Genomic DNA, 20,532 nt, shown 5'->3' with positions numbered 1-20,532 from the left:
ATTCCCATATGGTAATTTGTACTTACTCTGCTGTTTAAACATGGTAGCGTGGCTGAAGATCAATTCTAGAATAAAAAGTCAATTTAGGGGAGGGAAGGAGGAAGTGGCAGAACTCTTGAAACACCTAGGTACAATCTCTTGGGATTCTCATCCCTTTTTAAGAGCTTGGAACACTCGAGGGCAGCTGGGAGGAGTGTTTTCCTCTGAGTCAAAATGTCCCAGATTTATTTCTTTATTCCATTCATTCACTTCCTCTGCCACTTTTCCTGAACCTCTCTTGGGCTCTGTATTTTCCATGTCTTTAGTCCAATTCTAACTTGTTGTGGCAACCTGCTATTTCCATTACGTGATTTGATTTGCTTAAATTATGGTCTGTGTTGTCACCTCTAGCCAGGGAGACCCATAGGAATTTCCTCTTAGCTTCTCTTCCTGAGCTTTTAGCAGGCAACACGCTTGTGGGGTGATTTGACTTCATGATGTAAACAAGCTTGTTCAGTTGGGAACAGTAACGCTCACATTTTTTACAAGAAAGAACCTGATAGGATCCATTATGTGTGTATGTGTGTGAGAGAGAGAGACAGAGAGGGAGGGAGGGAGGAAGGGGAGGGAGGGAGGAAGGGGAGAGAGGGAGACTGTCTTTCTTCTGGCTTCTGACTGACCTCTAGTTTTCTCTTTAAAAAATTCCTTTGACTCGTGGCTTTAAACACCGTCTATATGTTTATGGTTCCAAATTTCAGCCAGGCCCTCTCCCCTGAATTCCAGACTTATATTTGACTGTTAGCTTGCCCATCTATACTTGGAATATCTAATAACTATTTCAAACTTAACATGTCCAAAGCTGACCTCCTGACTAACCGTTCAAACCAGCTCCTCCTACAAGGCTTGCCTTCTCAGCTAATAGCAACTTTAACCTTCCAGTTGCTCAAGCCAAAGAAGGTGGAATCACCCTTGACTTTTACCCTTCCTTCACAGCCAGCATCTCATCCATCATGAAATATGGCTAGCCATATTTTCAAAATATATCCCAAATTTGGCCACTTTCCACCAGCTCTGCTGCTACCTACTGGTCTGAGTTGCCACATATCTGTCACCTGGAGTATCGCGCTTGCCTCCTGCCTGCTCTCCCTGCTTCTGCACTTGCTGCCTGCTATCCTCCACTGACTAGCCAAAACGATGCTTTCACGTGTACGTCAAAGCCCACCACTCCTCCTGTCTGAACTTTTCAATGGTCCCACATCTTCTGGTCCCCTAATGCCATCTCTAACATCATTGTGTGATTTTTCTACCTTACATTGCCACTCCTACAATATTCTGAGCACTACCCACCGCAGGGTCTTTTCACAGGCTGTTTCTTTTGCTTGCCAAACCATCACAGACATCTGCGTGGTTCATTTCCTCAGGTTCTGTGTCAAAAGGCATCTTGCTAATGAGCCCTACTTAGACCATCTTGTTAATACTACACCTTGCTCCACCCAGCACTCCCAGCCTCCCTTACTCTGCTCACTTTATCTTTTTTTCATAGCTCCTAACAGGTTAAAACCAACTACACAATTTACTTATCTGTCTCTCTTCCCTGAAGAGTAAGCCCACAAGAGCTCTGATAGCTTCTCTCTGTAGCCTGAGCTTTTTCCACAAGAATCTCTTCACAGGGGCCATCACTCCATTACCTGTGGCTCTTATGCCTCCTGGTGTTAAGACAATCTACTTGGAGGTTGGGTTCTGATGTGAATAGATTACACTTACTGGAAGCAAAGATGAATGTGTTATCTCTTCTAAGAATGCTTGCATATTAAACCTCAGGTTCAGTGGTGGAACAATAACCTTTTTGTCCTCATGAAAGGAGATGGTGAGTGGAGGGGGAGGGTTAGGTGGACATAGAAAAGTTGGTTCTGTGGGGATTTGTTTTGCAGGATCTTAGTTCCCCGATCAGGGATCGAATCTGAGCCCTCAGCAATGATAGCACTGAGTCCAGACCACTGGACCACCAGGGAACTCCTTGCTGTGTGGTTTTGTCATGCCCTTTCCTGCTATATGTGAAATATTTACATAGACTGTTGGCATTTTATCAATTTCACTCCCTATTTTTCAGTGGAAGGTAAGGACTTGGGGTCTAGATAGAGTTGGCAGGCTGTGAGTATCACCTGTTTTTGGAAGCAAGACTTATTGGAGCACAGCCACAGTCATTTATTTGTTCACATATTGGGTGAGGCTGCTCTCCCCCAATGGCAGAGTTGAGTTGTGACAGAGGCCATGTGCCCGCAGTCTCTTAATATTTACTATCTGGCCTACATAGAAAAAATTTGCCAACTCATGCTCTAGAAAAATCCTGCCAGCTGTGGAAGTGACCTAGAAGCTTGAAATTTAGCTCAACAGCTCAATTCAATATATCTTCACTAAATTGTATAGTGTACGAGGTACCAGAGTTGAAAGCAAAAGAAGTAGGCAAAAGGGGAGATCTTTATGGAACTTCCAGCTACGATTCTCACTTTGATTCAAATTATTTTTCCCAAAATTTTATCATGAATAATTTCAAAATACAGAAAAGTTTTTTAAAAAACCAATACACTGCTAGATTCTATATTTACATTTTACTGTATTTGTTTTGACATCTATTTATCAACCCTCTATCCATCTGTCAATCCACCTTATTGGTATTACTACTACTACTATTGTGTGTGTGTGAAGTCGCTCAGTCGTGTCTGACTCTTTGCGACCCCGTGGACTGTAGCCTGCAAGGCTCCTCTGTCCATGGGATTCTCCAGGCAAGAATACTGGAGTGGGTTGCCATTTCCTTCTCCAGGGGATCTTCCTGACCCAGGGATTGAACCCAGGTCTCCTGCATTGCAGGCAGACGCTTTATCCTCTGAGCCACCAGGGAAGCCTACTACTATTACCTGGGTTCAATCTCTGGGTTGGGAAGATCCCCTAGAGAAGGGAATGGCTACCCACTCCAGTACTCTGACCTGGAGAATCCCATGGACTGTAGAGCCCATGGGGTTGCAAAGAGTCAGACACGACTGAGCAACTTCCATTTTCACTTTTTCCCCACCACTACTGTTACTGTTATTTGCTGCATTTAAAGTAAGTTGCAAACATTAGCAAACTTTATCTGTAAACACTTCAGAGTATATAACTGAAGATTAATTCAAATTAGCCTTTTATTTTAACTCCAACACTGTAATCTTGAAAGCAGCCTTCATTTGGCCAGAAGACACGGCATTATACGAGCTGAAAACTGAGAAAGGTTTTCAGGATAACTGAGTAAAGTATCAGGGGAATCATTCACCTAAATTTCTCCATTTCCTTCATTCAGAGATGAATCAGCCTTTCAGGGCTGAGAATGTTTTGCCTGTGGTGAATTCTAGGAAAGTTCTGTGGCTGAGAAGAGAGGGTCATAAGCTGTTCCTTTCTGGCACACTGCCAGAAACCCATGGGAAAGGCAGTTATGAGTTTTAGTGGTTGATCACATGTAGCATCTAGGTCAGAACCCTGGCTAATGGACCAGACTGTGTCCGTGCAGATTGCTCTCACGAGGGTGGAAATGGGAGTCAAGTGTACACATCATTCCTGGATATTTTTTAATGTCCTCGACTACGAGCATATCTATGTCCTTCGTAAACAAATGCTTATAAAATAATCAGTCGCTGACTTGGAGCCATTTCCTGGAGTCAGAGAGTCTGAATCCCTAATATGGAGTATTCTAGAGATATTTGTCATTTAATAAACAGCAGCGACTGTGCTTTAAGGCAAATTACCGAAACCTGACCAATCCTGAAAAAAAATTCTTTTTAAGAAAGATTTTTTGAGTTGACTGCTTGAAGGAGAAAAAATGGCAAATGATGAAATGTCTAAGATGTCCATGTATTTCTATAAGGTGTATTTTTGAGAAGCATTTTGAATGAAAAAGGAAAAATGATCGCATAAAATACGTTGATAATGTAGGTGTCCTCAAAGATAGATAATGGTGCTATCTGGAATCATTTAGCAACTGATGGCATATCTACACACTCATATATCCAGCTGCCTGCTCAGCATCGCTGACTGGATGGCAAATGACAGTGTGAAAAGTGCTCATAGCTCCATGTACAAAGTCACATTTCTCATTTCAAAAGCCGGCCCTGTTACAGTGAAAGGTTACATGCTGCATATTCCATCTGTAAAAACTTGTGCTCCCCACCACTGCTGCCATGCTTGTTTTTCCTAATTTTAAGTCTCCGAGCTTTTCAGGTCTACTTTTTTTTTTCTGTAGACTTCTCTGCCTTGCCCTGACAATGCACGCCTTTGAATTAGCTTCTCCCTGCGACTGCCTTCTCAAAGTTAAGAAAGAAAGGAAGCTCTTCTGCCTGTTTCAGAGGTGGAGGGGATTCTGAGTCCCAGGAAGCTTGGAAAATGTGGTAAAAAGCATCCTCAGGAGTATGGCAAGTCCAATATGGAAGCATGTAAAAATGTAGAGCACATCCGTCTTCTCCCGTTTTCTTGTATCAGAAAGCCGTCCTTCTCAATGTCACGTGTAACTGAAGAAACTTTAAGGACCCCTGCGCCTCAGAGGTTACTGCTCTGCCCAGTAGGACATAACATTTCATCTCTCAAGTCTAGTTTAATACATTTTTATCTTACTGGATGGCTGCTTGCCTTGATAGTAACATTTAGATGAACAGATTCACTCTCTGAAAGGGTAAATATTTGTAGAAGTCTTTCTTTACTCCAGAGAGCTTTGAAAATCCACCACATCTCTTTTCTTGCATCAAAGCATATTTTCCAGTTATCTATCATCACTAAACAAATAATCTGGAAACTGAGTGGCTTGAAACAACCATGTTTATCTGCTCACAAGTCTATGGGTCTGTGGGTGGGAAGAACACAGTTAAGTGTTCATGTCTTAGACATACGGAGTCAGCGATGGCAGCTGGGCCTGGAAGAGCCACTTCACAGATGGCATGTCTATATATCTGGTGCCACAGTGTCCTTGGCCTCTGTCTCCTTCCTCACATGGCGTTTCTTCTTCCAAGACCACTCCTCCACATGGCGTGGGCTTCTTCCAGAATACTGGTCTCAGAGTCATCACTCCTTTTACAAGGGAACTGACTTCCAGAAGACAGGAAGCAGAAGCTGCCAGGCTACTTCAGAGCCACACCTAGAACTGGCACTATCCTTTCCAGGGTATTCCATCAGTCAAAGCAGCCACAGGCCCTGCCTAGACTTAGGAGGAACAGAAGTAAACTCCACTTGTGATGGTGGGGTGCGTCAAGGTCACACTGAAGAAGATGTGTATGTGGGAGATACTGTTGGAACCATCTTAGGAAAATAGACTCTCCAAAGGAGGAGAACCAATGACTGAGCAACAATGTGTAATCATGATAACAATGTGTAGTCGTCATGCTTACCAGGTCAAACATCTCACCCGGATTTGAGAGGACAGACAGGCAAGGTTTCCTAGAGGGAGTAAAGTGGAAACTGAGAGCTGAAAGATGAATGGCGATGAGCCAGATCAAGGAGAAAGAAAGCTCCAGGCAGAGGCACAGCAAGTCGACAAAAGAGTGAATGCACATTCGAGAGCCTTGAAAAGTTCAGCATAAAAAGGAAAGAGGGGCCACCTCTGTGTGTGTATGTTTATCCTTGAGCAAGTATCAGCATGCCAAGGGTGAGGCTGGGTTAAAGATATCACAGGATTTTCTCTTGAGGGCAAGGAAGGTTTTAGGTGGTTGGTTCATTTCCCTGCGACTTGGAGAATGGTTTGACTACCAGAGAAGATGGATGGTGGGAAGCACTGGACATATTTAAGAGATAATAGGAACAGAATACACAGGATTTCAAGGTGAAATAATGATGGCTTGGGTTTCAGGCTCAGGCAATTGGCTATGCGTTGAACTATTTGGTAGGGAACGCAGAAGTATTTACCAAGGACTGCCAAGTGCCAGACAGAGAGTCCCTGCTTCTGTTTTCTTTGGAGACAGTTGCAAAGGTTAAGTATAATGAAGATGAGCAGCAAAATTATTTCATGGCACTTTTAATGTTCTTGTATGTTATCTCATTTAGCTTTGACTCATCGAAGTAAGGTGGTGATTTGAGCCCTGTTGACGCTAACATATAAGTAATCTGGGGAAAAGCCCTTCCTCTACATGACTGTTAGAGCAGGTCCCTAAACTAGGCCCACAGCCAAGTGTAGCCCACTACCTTGTTTTCAGAGCTTGTGAGCTTAACAATGGTTTTTACACTTTTAAGTGCTTGAAATAAAAAAATCAAGAGAGGAGTAACACATGATAAGTGAAAATTCCATGACATTCAAATGTCAGCAGCCATAATTAAAGTTTTATTGAAACGCAGCCACACCCATTTATTTTACATGCTGTCTCTGGCTGGCTTGTTGCTACAAAGGCCAACTGCCTCAGCTGTCTCAGAGAACACGTGCAAAGTCGAAAATATTTACTATCCGGAACCTTCCTTCTTCAAAAGCAGGCAATGAGCTTTCTGCTGTTTACAGAATAGAAATCCGTAGAGGCTTCTGCAACTCCACATCGCCCTGTAAAGGTGGCAACTTATTGATGTAAGCAATAATTGAGCAGTGCTTAGGGCCTGCCCCGGGCTTCCCTGGTGGCTCAGAGGTTAAAGCATCTGCCTCCAATGCGGGAGACCCGGGTTCAATCCCTGGGTCGGGAAGATCCCCTGGAGAAGGAAATGGTAACACACTCCAGTATTCTTGCCTGGAGAATCCCATGGGCAGAGAAGCCTGGTAGGCTACAGTCCACGGGCTCACAAAGAGTCGGACACGACTGAGCGACTTCACTTCACTTCACTTAGGGCCTGCCCCGGAGAAGGCAATGACACCCCACTCCAGTGTTCTTGCCTGGAAAATCCCATAGACGAAGGAGCCTGGTGGGCTGCCGTCTATGGGGTCACACAGAGTCGGCCACGACTGGAGCGACTTAGCAGCAGCAGCAGCAGTAGGGCCTGCCCAGCTCCATTAATTGTCATCATAACTCCATCAGCTTGTATTGTATTATCGTCACCACACCCGTTTCACAGTGGAGGCACTAGAGGCACAGAGAGGCTGAGCTACCTGCCCAAGGTCACACAAGGCCTGGGAAGTGATGGAGGTAGCCGACTCCAGGCAAAGGCAAGTTTTCCGAGGAGGTCCAGTTGGGACTTTTGGCCTGAACACAGCACCTGCTAGGCCCATCCACCCTTCCTAGGGCCCAGAGCGCCTCTCTCCCAGTGACATTTCCCCGCCCGCCCATCACAAGGGCAGCCGAACAGGCTGGGGCGGAGCTGTGGCGAGGGGCGGGGCGAGGGGATCCGCGCGGCGGCGGACTGTCAATCAAGGAGTATCGCTCTTGCCCAGGGCCTCCGAGACCCGTGGACTCCCGCCTCCAGCCTCCCTGCGGCCACTGGCAGCGAAGCGCTGAGTCACGGTGAGGCAGCCGCGGGGCGCCCTCCGAGCCCCCGCCGCCGCCGCCGCCGCCGCCGCCGCCGCACGGGCTGCTGTAGCCGCCCTTCACCGGGCTCGAGTACCTGGCGCCCGCGGGGCCGGGCGGGGCAGACCCCGCCCTCTCTGGCCCGCTTTAGACTCCCAGGGGAGTCTCCTAAGGGAAATGGCCAGAGAGGCTTAAGTAGTCCTCTGCAGTTTGGTGCAAGTCGCAGACGACTTTTCTTTCTGCAGAGCACTAAGATCTGGTAAGTACCTCGTCGGTGGTGCACGTGCATAGAACTTAATTGGAGGAGTCTGGAAAGATCCAGAAATAGTTCAAATTGGGGGCGGGGGCTGGACGTAAAATGCTTTCTAGATGCTCATAGGTGGAGGATTGAGTTAACTAAAGGTGGCAGCCCAGTTCAGTTCAGTTCAGTTCAGCAGGGGAGGGCACATTTAGAGTGAGCCTTGACTGGTCAGTCTTCCCTGGTGGCTCAGAAGGTAAAGCGTCTGCCTTAAATGCAGGAGACCTGGGTTTGATCCCTGGGTCAGGAAGATCCCCTGGAGAAGGAAATGGCAACCCACTCTAGTACTCTTGCCTGGAAAATCCCATGGACGGAGGAGCCTGGTAGACTACAGTCCATGGGATCACAAAGAGTTGGACACGACCGAGCGACTTCACTTTCACTTGACTGGCTGGAGGGTTTTGCAGTGCAGAGTGCTCTGAGTAGCAGCAGCTTACATTCTTAGAACACTGACTACACTCCTTTGCAGAATCTACACTGTTTTATGACTCCTATTCACAGGTGGAAAGCCTGAGGAACAGGGAGGTTTAACAGTTGGCCTCAGATCACACAGCTGATACGTGGTGAACCTGGGATGCAGACCCAGACTGTGTGGCTCTAAAGTCTGTGCTTCTTGCTAAAATATCTATCTTGGTTTGCAGTGGGAAACTGAAGGAATGGATTATGTCATTTGCAGAAGAGCTTTAGGGATTGTGTGTATTGTCTGCAAGCATTTGAAGTGGAAAATGGATTAATTATACTTGGTTTGTGATATGCTCTCAAGTAGACTTTAGACTCACAAAGAGGAGGCACTTTTGAATTGAGGGTCCTGAGTAGAATACAGATTGCATGGTCAAGGGCACCTCCTCCGTGAGTTTCCTGTGCTCTTCTGTGCTCTGGAAGACTTCAGAGAAAGCTTCAAATATTTCTTGCCACGTAAGTTGACCCTGAACTTCAGGGATAGATGAGTCTTTGAATTTGATGACCCTCAAAGATCCCTTTCAGTGCCAAGATCCTTGCGCATTCAGATAAGAGATACCCGGATCTCTCTTAGCTCATGGTAGCAGCTCCCTTCTGGGGCAACGTGGGGTAGAGGTAGGGGCAGAGATTTCAATCAGGTGAAGCCGGTAAAGTGCTCATTAGAGGTTCTAAGTAAATGCCCAGCAGCTGTTACTAACTGTGGTCAACGGTGGTCCTAGGACTACACCAGATAACCATTGTAGATCGTTAGTAGGGTGCTGGGAACCTCCTTAGCACTCACAGGCGTCCACCATCATTAGTGTTGTTTGAAAGCGTCTAGCCCAGGTCTTGTGCAGAGTAAGCAATTAAAAAATTATAGCTGTTAATATTGGGCTGGCCAAAAAGTCCAAAAAGTTCATTTGGGGTTTTCTGTAAGATGTTACAGAAAACCCCAAATGAACTTTGTGTCCACACAATATTTGGGGCGGGGTGTGGGGTGAATTTCCTATCCTATATTTTATAGTCCGTGGGTGGTTGGTCCCTCCTTAATGACGTCTCTGTTTTGTTGTCCCTTCTCTTACCCTGCATCCTCTACAGCTCAGCCTCAGAACACTTCTTTTTTTTTTTTTTCCAGATTTTATTTTATTTTACTTGCTTTTTAACCTTGGACACGATGTCGTCCAAGAAGGTTACCCTCTCAGTGCTCAGCCGGGAGCAGTCAGAAGGAGTTGGAGCGCGAGTCCGCAGGAGCATCGGAAGACCCGAGGTATGCTGGTTGGGTGGCTGTTTCATGCTTTTTTTTTTTTTGCAGAAGGGACTGGTGGGACCCTGAGGGTAAGCTTGGGAAGAGAGGGCATGAGACAGTCATGAGCTACCCGGTGGGGTACCTTAGGAACCAACTCTAAACTTAGCAATTGGGGTCTCCTCGAGGCCAGCCCCACCCCAAGGGGATTTCTGTACTGTGGATCCAGTGATCCTGACTGAAATGTCTGTGCCCCTCTCCGAAGACCCACATCCTATCCTGAGTTGATCTATCAGCCTCCAGGTGCACATGCCCAGACATACCTGCTAGATCCCCTAGGTTTACATGCCCACCAGTCAAAGCACCAGGGACAGATGCTGGGGCCCAATCCCAAATTCCTAGGAGAGAGAATCCCATTGCCTCCTCTTGGGTCAGGTCTCTACCCTGAGGCAGTCAGCCATTTGCCAGGCATTTTGAGTTCTTAGAGAGATGGCTGAGACTGGACTCTCTGGACCTCTTGGTGGGGGGCTAAGTGGAGGCTTCCCTCAGAGAAGGTGATTGTAGGTCAGGCAGACATCTTTCAACATTAGAGAGCAGTTTTATTTGAAAATTTGGGGAGACATGGAACTTGGAGAAAAGAAAACTTAAGTGCAAAAAATGGAAATGTTTATTCTAATCCATGGAATACAGTGCCCAGCTCCAGATTCCAAAAGCAGAAATTGAGGTATAATTGACATATAATCTTAGTTTCAGATGAACAACACAATGCTTCAGTATTTGTGTATATTACAAAATGATCACAAGTCTAGTTAACATCTGTAGTAGTATTTTTCTTGTCATGAGAACTTCTAAAATCTACTCTCAGCAACTTTCAAATATGTAATACAGTATTAACTACAGTCACTATGCTGTTCATTACCTTCCCATGACTCATTTATTTTATAACTGAAAGTTTGTACCTTTTGACCCCCTTTATCCATTTGTCACCCCCCCCCCCCGACACACACATCTGGCAATCTCCAATCTGTTCTCTGCATCCATGAGCTTGTTTTTTTTTTTTGTTTGATTTTGAATTCTACATATAAATGAGATCATACAGTATTTGTCTTTGTCTGACTTATTTCACTCAGCACAATGACCTCAAGGTCCACCCATGTTGTTGCACACAGCAAGATTTCATTCTTTTTTATAGTAGAATAATATCTCATTGTATCCCATATACACCACATTCTTCTTTATCCATTTATCTGTCATTGAACACTTAGGTTCTTTCCATGATTATTGTAAATGATGCAGCAATGAACATGGGGATTCATACAGCTTTTCAAGTTAGCATTTTCATGTTCTTTGGATAAATACCCAGAAGTAGAATTGCTGGATGACATGGTAGTTATACTTTTAATTTTTTTGTGGAACTTGCATACTGTTCTCCATAGTGGCTGTACCAATTTGCATTCTAACCAGTAGTGTAGTAGAGTTCCCCTTTCTCCACATCCTCACCAACACTTGTCATTTCTTTTTTTTTTTTTTAATAATAACCATCCTGACAGGTGTGAGGTGGTATCTGCGTGTGGTTTTGATTTCCATTTTACTACTTAGTGATGTTGAGTGTCTCCCAAAAATATTTTTTTAACAAAGGACAAGTATATTAGGGAAATGGATTATTTTTGAAAAGTGAGGCTCGTTTGTTCCTCTTCTTAAATTCTGCTCTAATATTCTCATACTCTTCCCACCATTAGCTTCCTGTTCATCTGAGAATGTCTTTTGAGGTCAGTCAGATTTTGTTTTTCAAAGGGATACAGGCAAACAAGATTATTCTAAGGACTAAATGCACAGTGGATGTTGGGAAGATGCAGATGGATGTGGTATCATATTCTTCTAGGCCACATTGCCAGCAGAAGAATTCAAACACCTGTCAGTAAACCCATTATTGTATGTTCAGGGTAGCTAATACTTTAATTACTCCATCTGTCAGAAACACATCTGCGGAGGGGTTCTTAATTTTTCTGGTCTTACGAACCCCTTTGGGAGTCTGCTGAAATCCATCAGTTCACTCTCAGAATGTTGTTTTATAAATTCCTTCTCAGAATAATGTTTTTAAAATGTATAAAATACATGGGATTACACACAAAGGAAAATCTTTGTATTGAAATATAGTTAGCAAAATATTGCAAAAACAAATTTGTAATTAGTAACTTAAATAACTCTAGTAACATTCAGTAAGAAGATGTAGTGGCAGTTCTCATAACTACTTAATTTCAAAGCTTTGAGGAGCATGAACATAGTTCAGTACCTGCAGCAACTGGGATGTGATATGAAAAGAGCTTTGATTTCTATTGGTGATAAAGTCACAGGTCCTGGTAATTTACTGTGATTCTTTGACTGCATTCATATTTAAAAGAAATGTTACATTTCAGGCTGGAGATGGATGGTGGTGACTTGTTGCACAGCAGTGTGAGCGTGCTTAATGCCACTGAACTGTATGCTTTAAAATGGTTGAAATGGTAACTTTCATGTTATGTTTGTTTTACTACAAAAAAAATTCAGAAGAAAAAAAATTTAGTTGGAAGTTAGTAAAAATAATGATGTGTTTTTTGTTCCCAGCCAAGTTTACAGTCACCCTGAATTCTATCTATGGATAGAGATATATAAAATATAGAATTTACCCAGTTAAAAGTCCCTGGCTGAAAAACCTGTGCTTTAGAAACCCCCACATTCTACTAATTCAAAGGGTCTACCATGCTCCAGGTATGTCTCTACTCTAAGGAAAAACAAGTGAATAGGAATCATTCCTAGTGCCATCACCCTGGTTTAATCACTATTAAAGCAGAGAATGTTTTGTTTTACCTCAGTTTAGTTATATGTTTTAGTTGTACAGTATAAACAATTTTGTGTCCTTAGTTTTTCATTTAACAGGGTAGCCAAGCAACTCCCACATTCTTATAAATTCTTCATAAACACCATTTAAGTAGTTATGAAGTACTCCAGTGAAAGAGCATACCATTATTCCCATTATTCTCTTATTCCTAGCCCAACTTTTTTATTTTTTGTTTAAATATTTGAAAAATTTTTATTGACATATAGTTGACTTACAATGTTGTGTTAATTACTCTTATACAGCAAAGTGATTCAGTTATATATACATACATATATATACATTCTTTTTTTAATATTCTTTTCCATTATAGTTTATCATAGGGTATTGAATATAGTCCCCTGTGCTCTACAGGAGGACCTTGTTGTTTATCCATCCTATATATAAAAGCTTATATCTGCTAACCCCAACCTCCTCCCCCATTTCTCCCCCAACCCATTCTCTGTCAGCAGCCACCAGTCTGTTCTCAATGTACATGATTCTGTTTTTGTTTTGTAGATAAGTTCATTTGTTTCATATTTTAGATTCCACATTTAAGTGATATCATACAGTGTTTCTCTTTCTGACTTATTTCACTTAGTATGATTATCTCTAGGTCAATCCATGTTGTTGCAAATGGCATTATTTCGTTCTTTTTTATGGCTGAGTAATACTCCATTGTATGTATGTGTGTGTGTCTATACCACATCTTCTTTATCCATTTCTCTGTTGATGGACATTTAGGTTGTTTCCACGTCTTTGCTATTGTGAATAGTGCTACAATGAACATAGGGATGCATGTATCTTCTTGGACTGTAGTTTTGTCCAGATATATTCCTAGGAGATTGCTGGATCATATGTTAGCTCTATCTTTAGTTTTCTAAGGAACTTCCACCCTGTTTTCCATAGTGACTATATCAATTTACATTCCCTCAAACAGTGTAGGAAGGTTCCCTTTTCTCTACACCCTCTCCAGTATTTATTATTTTGTAGACGTTTTGCTGATGCTGGCCCTTCTTCTAAACATTTAGATTGTTACCATACTTGTTAGCACTCCACACACTGCCAACTTGCCGAAAGATGGACCCCAGCCCTCCCATCAGCAGAGAAGGAAAACATCACTCTCACTTCAAGGTGGTTACTTTTCAAACTTTTTGCACCAAGACTGTATCAGTAGAAAATAAAATCTCATAAAAAAACTAGAGCACAGAGCTATTGTAGGGTAGAATTTACAATGGTGTTTAATATTAGTGGCTCTAGGTGACACGTTCCTTGTTGCTGTAAATATGGAGGTAGAGGAGTTTATAATGTTGCTTTGGTGATGAATGGTGAATGAGAGATGGAACTGGGCCGACTGGTACCATCCATTATACTGTATATGGACAGGGTAGCCAGGCTATAATTGAAATGATTGTATATCATGATGTTGGCGGGTGTGCTCCCAACAGGAAGGAAACCCATCACTCATCTGCATTTGCTTCTATGTCCCACTCTTCTTTCTGCCAGGCAGTCCTTTCTGATGTGATTTTCCTTGGGCCACTCTCATGCAGGCATACCTCAGGGATGTTGGGGGTTCAATTCCACACCATTGCAATAAAGCAAATATTGCAATAAAGTAGTTCACACAGTTATCTTGGTTTCTCGGTGCCTATAGAAATTACTTATGTTTATACACACTTAGTCTACAAGTGTGCAGTAGTATTGTGTCTTAAAAAATGTACATACTTCTTTGGACTGCAAGGAGATCAAAACAGTCAATCCTAAAGGAAATCAGTCCTGAATATTCATTGGAGAGACTGATGTCAATATTTTGGCCACCTGATGCGAAGAATTGACTCATTGGAAAAGACCCTGATGCTGGGAAAGATTGAAGGCAGAAGAAGAAGGGGAAAACAGAGGATGAGATGGTTGGATGGCATCACCGACTCAATAGACATGAGTCTGATAAAGTTCTGGGAGTTGGTGATGGGCAGGGAAGCCTGGTGGGATGCTATCTATGGGGCCACACAGAGTTGGACGTGACTGAAGCAACTTAGCAGCAGTAGCAGCACGGGACTTAGCAGCAACAGCAACCGAATGAACTGAACTGAAAAAGTGCTAATGGTCACCTGAGCCTTCAGTGAGTTGTAGTGGTAAGATCTTCTGAGAACTTCAAGATGTTCAAGCTGGATTTAGAAAAGGCAGAGGAACCAGAGATCAAATTGCGAACATCTGTTGGATCATCAAAAAAGCAAGAGAGTTCCAGAAAAATACCTACTTTTGCTTTATTGACTATGTCAAAGCTTTTGACTGTGTGGATCACCACAAATTCTGGAAAATTCTTAAAAAGATGGGAATAACAGACCAGCTTACCTGCCTCTTGAGAAATCTGTATTCAGATCAAGAAGCAACAGTTAGAACCAGACACTGAACAACAGACTGGTTTCAGATTGGGAAAGGAGTACGTCAAGGCTGTATATTGTTACCTTGCTTATTTACCTTATATGCAGAGTATGTTATGCAAAATGCCAGGCTGGATGAAGCACAAGCTGGAATCAAGATTGCCAGGAGAAATATCAACAACCTTATGTATGCAGATGACACCACCCTTATGGCAGAAAGCAAAGAAGAACTAAAGAGTCTCTTGATGAAAGTGAAAGAGGAGAGTGAAAAAGTTGGCTTAAAACTCAACATTCAAAAAACTAAGATCATGGCATCTGGTCCCATCACTTCATGGCAAATAGATGGGGAAACAATGGAAACAGTGAGAGACTTGTATTTTCTTGGGCTCCAAAATCACTGCAGATGGTGACTGCAGCTGTGAAATTAAAAGATGCTTGGTCCCTGGAAGAAAAGCTATGACCAACCTAGATAGCATTATTAAAAAGCAGAGTCATTACTTTGCCAACAAAGGTCCATCTAGTCAAAGCTATGGTTTTTCCCGTGGTCATTTATGGATGTGAGAGTTGGACCATAAAGAAAGCTGAGTGCTGAAGAATCAGTGCTTTTGAACTGTGGTGTTGAAGAATCTTGAGAGTCCTTTGGACTGCAGGGAGATCAAACCAATCAATCCTGAAGGAAATCAGTACTGAATACTCATTGGAAGGACTGATGCTGAAACTGCAATATTTTGGCCACCTGATGTGAAGAATTGACTCATTGGAAAGGAGGAGAAGGGGACAACAGAGGATGAGATGGTTGGATGGATCACCAACTGGATGGACATGAGTTTGAGCAAGCTCCGGGAGTTGGTGATGGACAGGAAAGCCTGGCGTGTTACAGTCCATGGGGTCACAAAGAGTCGGACACGACCAAGCCACTGAACTGAGTGGTAAGATGGTGTGGAAAACACCAAAAGAACTTTTTGGCCAACCCAATACTTTGTAAACTGTTGGTCAAAAGCTTATTGATAAAATACACTGGTGAAATGTTCATCGCAGCACTGTTTACAATAGCCAGGATGTGGAAGCAACCTAGATGTCCATCAGCAGACAAATGGATAAGAAAGCTGTGGTACATATACACAATGGAATTTTACTCAACCATTAAAAAGAATACATTTGAATCAGTTCTAATGAGGTGGATGAAACTGGAGCCGATTATACAGAGTGAAGTAAGTCAGAAAGAAAAACACCAATAGAGTATATTAACACATATATATGGAATTTAGAAAGATGGTAACGATGACCCTATATGCAAGACAGCAAAAGAGACACAGATGTAAAGACTTTTGGACTCTGGGAAAAGGCGAGGGTGGGATGATTTGAGAGAATAGCACTGAAACATGTATATTATCATATGTGAAATAGATCGCCAGTCCAGGTTCAATGCATGAGACCGGGTGCTCAGGGCTGGTGCACTGGGATGACCCTCAGGGATGGGATGGAGAAGGAGGTGGGAGCAGGGTTCAGGATGGGGAACACATGTACACCCATGGCTGATTCATGTGAATGTATGGCAAAACCCACTACAATATTGTAAAGTAATTAGCCTCCAATTAAAATAAATAAAAATAACTAAATAAAACCAAAAAAATATACTGGTGATATGAATGTCTGCAAAGAAAATCCAACAGAAGCTACAGATGAATTATTAAAATCAATAAGAGCTTAGCAGTGTTCAAAATCACCTTTCTAGTCACACTTCTTTTTAAAAATTTTTTATTTTTTTGCCATGCCATATGGCATGTAGGATCTTAGTTTATGACAAGGAATTGAACCTGTGTCTCCTGTGGTAGAAGCATGAACTCTTAAACAGTAGACCACCGGGAAAGTCCTTCTATTCACATTTTTGATCCCTAGCAGCAGACTGTTAAAAAATATTCATTTTTTCGTACTTTTTTATAGGGACAGATGGTAGTGTGTGATCATTTCACAGTATTTATAAATATCAAATCATTACCTTGTACATATAAAACTAATGTGTCAATTATATCTCAAATATATTATTTATAATACCATAAAATGTATGTTACTCAGAAAAAAGTTTCATATATGCAAAATCTGTATGGAGAAAATTATAAATCCTATTGAAAGACATTTCAAAGACCTAAATAGATGGAAGTAACCATGTTTATGAATAGGAAAACTCAATACTACATAAATATCATTTCTCCCCAAATTGATCCATACATTCAAAGTAGTTCCAACCAAAAGTCCAACATTTTTGTTTGTAGATGTTTTCTAAAATTTGTGTAGAATAGCAAATGGCCAAGTATAACCAAGGTGACCATAAAGATATGCTGATGACAGCCAGCTCTGCTTTTGCCTCTCACGTGTGCTCAAGATTTATCTTCATTTGCTGTCTAGTTTTTGCACAGTATACTAGACACTGAATATTCATAGTACTGTTTATATATATCATTTATATACATACCTCAAACTCAACGTGACCTAGAATGAAGTCACCATGCCTGCTTCAGGGCTCCTTCTGTTATGTTTCTTGTATTTCTGGATAGCCTTACCACCCTCCCAGGCCCCATAGCTAGAAATTTGGAAGTGATCTAATGCTCTTCCTTTTTCCCATTCTCCATCACTACTGCCATTGCCTTAGACCTGGCCTTTGTTGTTGCCCAGACTGTTGAAAACTGAAAGTGAATGTCCCTCAGTTGTGTCCAACTCTTTGCGACCCCATGAACTATACAGTCTGTGGAATTCTCCAGGCCAGAATACTGGAGTGGGTAGCCTTTCCCTTCTCCAGGGGATCTTCCCAACCCAGGGATCAAACCCAGGTCTCCCACATTGCAGGCGTATTCTTTACCAGCTGAGCCACCAGGGAAGCCCAAGAATACTGGAGTGGGTAGCCTATCCCTTCTCTAGCGGATCTTCCTGACCCAGGAATTGAACTGGGGGGTCTTCTGCATTGCAGGCGAATTCTTTACCAACCGAGCTAGACTGTTGAAAGCACCTTCTAAATACTCTTTGCCTCCCATCTCTTTCTTTTCCAGACCTTCTTCCACATATATGCTAGAATGGTCTTTCTAGAGCTTATCATCTCAATCTGATTAAACCCATCACCTTCAGGGTAAAACCCAAACTCCTTTATGATTTGACCTCCTTCCTCAGCCCATCTCTCATCATAGTTCCATGTGCATTTTTGATTCACAAGAGTAGTTTCCTCACAGGTTTTCAATCTTACCAAGCTGCTTCTCTGCTCTTTTATTTAGAATATTCCTCCTTCTCCTGCTTCTTTTTGATTAACTTCTACATATATGTACTTCAAGACTCAGCTCAAGTGACACCTCCCTGGTTGAACCTGCCCTAATGTCTCCCCATTCTCCTATATGTTAACTTCGTCCAGAGCATTTATCATCATAGCACAGTAATTGATGTTCTAGTGTGTTCTCCCATGAGATTATGAATCTTTCTGGACTGTATCTTGTTTGTGCTTGACTACTTAGATCTTAGACGATCATGAATCATTTGTCCACTTCTCATAAAATGTCAACTGATTAACTTAGTGACTCTGTGTGTGTGTGTGTGTGTGTGTGTGTATAAGGAGTTGTTTCCTGAAAGCATTTTGTATTGCAAAAAATTGCTTATTAGCCAAGTCGTTTTTAATGACATTCATTAGATCTGTTTATGAATGTAGCCCCAAGTAGTGTGACTTAAAAGGCACATCTAATCGCTGGGTTTTATTTTTATTTCAGTTAAAAAATCTGGATCCATTTTTACTATTTGATGAATTTAAAGGCGGTAGACCAGGTGGATTTCCTGATCACCCACACCGAGGTTTTGAAACAGTAAGTAAAACAATTTGACTGCAAAAGTGTGTATTTTAAAATTTACCTCTGTTCTTTAATACTCTTTTCTAATAGAAGATTCAAATTTAGAAGCAATAAATAATAGGCCAAAGTTAATCTATAAGTTCCTGGCTATATACTGGCTGTTAGTAGAGTTTTATTAATAGTATCTGTTTTATGTTGTCCATGCAATTCTCCAGGCAAGAATACTGGAGTGAGTTGCCATTCCCTTCTCTAGGGAATCTTCCTGACACATGTATTGCAGGGAAAATGTAGGGACAGTTCCTAACAAAGTTTAGTCACCTCCTCCCTGAGGAAAACAGATCAGGGCTTAGTGTGTTTGTCAAGCCCATTACTGAATGAATAAATATTTATTGATGTGTGGTGACATGAAGCCATGGTTCAGGTCATCTTTTGTATGTTAGGGGGTGGGGGGGTGGGGGTAGTGTGTGTGTGTGTGTGTGTGTGTGTGTGTGCGCGCGCGCGCGTGTGTGTGTGTATTAGGGAGAGAGGACAGAGGCAGAGGGAGGGAAGCTAAGGAAGAATGAGGCATGACCGCTGCTTGAAAGTGAAAGTCACTCAGTTGTGTCCGACTGAGTGACTTTCACTTTCAAGCTACAGTCCATGGAATTCTTCAGGCCAGAATACTGGAGTGGGTAGCCATTCCCTTCTTCAAGGGATCTTCTCAACCTAGGGATTGAACCAGGTCTCCTGCATTGCAGGCAGAATGTTTACCAGCTGAGCCACCAGGGAAGCTTACATCTAGGATGTTGTCTAGTTAAGGAGGTGAAAGATGAACAGGTAGAGTTAACCACTGCAGTGTGAAAATAGAATAAACCTAGAAGCTTCTGAAAACAGTGAAGGATTAAGATCATCGGATGGATTTCCCTTCCTCACTTAGCCATTTGCCTTCCACTTCTCTTCTCTGTGATCACTTCAGGGCCACTGTGCCTTGCTTTACAGCAAAAATGGAAACCATGCCTTCCTCCTCCCCTACGTGCATGCTGAGTTCTGACCCAGATCCCAGAGCAGGTCTCCCTGCTGTGCTCTTCTGCTTCTGGTATCAAGACATTCTCAACACCCCATCCCACAGCTCCAGCTGCCATTTTACTAATCCTTCAAGATCTTTTCAGATCTTACCATCTCCTTCATATCTTCCAGACAGTCCCAAGAGGATACCCTTTCTCCTTCATTTGGCCTCCATAGCATTAGATTTTTTCCAGTCTCATACATGTTAGATCTTAATGGTGGCCTTGATCATATTCCACTTGTATTAAAATGAATTTTCTGAACCTCCCCTCCCGCACCCAAGAGGATTGTAAGTTTCTTTATCTCATATCATTCTGCCCATCTCCATGTTCTCCTGTGGAGATTCTTGCTTGGCTGAATTTAATTGAATAATAAAAAGAGGTGGATTTTGCTAAAGATGATAAATACATTAAATAAAATGAATGATGAAACTTATCACTTTCTTACCCATTATGGAAAGGAGATTTAATTTCCTTTCTAAATGACAGTTTATAAGTTGTAAGGCACTCAGTGTTAAACTACTCTGGGAAAGGGTTCAGTGGTAGAATATTGGTATTTGACTCTTGTGAGTAAGAATTTTCCATAAAAGTGTATTTGTTATTACAGGCAGTACTCTTCATCTAGATTCTGGATCAGCGAATTCACCTACTCCTAAATTTATTCATAACTGTGGTGCTTGCAATGGTGACCCACTCTAGTACTCCTGCCTGGAAAATCCTATGGACAGAGGAGCCTGGTAGGCTGCAGTCCATGGGGTCGCTAAGAGTCAGACATGACTGAGTGACTTCACTTTTGACTTTTCACTTTCCTGCATTGGAGAAGGAAATGGCAACCCACTCCAGTGTTCTTGCCTGGAGAATCCCAGGGACGGAGGAGCCTGGTGGGCTGCCGTCTGTGGGGTCGCACAGAGTCAGATACGACTGAAGCGACTGAGCAGCAGCAGCGGCAGTGGTGCTTGCACCATTTGTGGGTATGCACGCGCTCCCAGCTGAGGGTGAACAAGACAACGCTCTGCCTTCTTGCTTAAACTCTCTTGCT

The 20,532-nt window shown here is 42.6% G+C and overlaps 1 protein-coding gene across 6 annotated transcripts in view; it reads left to right on the top strand.

The window, feature by feature from the left end:
- Positions 1-7,384: 7,384 nt before the first annotated feature.
- The window catches only part of PIR (pirin), a 98,428-nt gene continuing 85,280 nt past the window's right edge, over positions 7,385-20,532 (top strand). For 3 of the 6 annotated variants that reach the window (XR_009598908.1, XM_060408289.1, XM_060408288.1), the window contains exons 1-4: positions 7,385-7,671; positions 8,352-8,625; positions 9,284-9,415; positions 18,373-18,465. Coding sequence is in view for 5 of the 6 variants with exons in the window: in XM_060408289.1 (XP_060264272.1) it covers positions 8,539-8,625; positions 9,284-9,415; positions 18,373-18,465 (312 nt within the window). In the remaining variant the exon portion in view is untranslated. The remainder of the gene's footprint in view (positions 7,672-8,351; positions 8,626-9,283; positions 9,416-18,372; positions 18,466-20,532) is intronic. The other 3 variants (XM_042242291.1, XM_042242290.1, XM_004021931.5) reach the window with 3 other exon arrangements.

Source organism: Ovis aries, chromosome X (assembly GCF_016772045.2).
Source record: "Ovis aries strain OAR_USU_Benz2616 breed Rambouillet chromosome X, ARS-UI_Ramb_v3.0, whole genome shotgun sequence".
Classification (NCBI taxonomy): Eukaryota; Metazoa; Chordata; class Mammalia; order Artiodactyla; family Bovidae; genus Ovis; species Ovis aries.
This window is presented reverse-complemented; position numbering and strand designations above follow the sequence as displayed.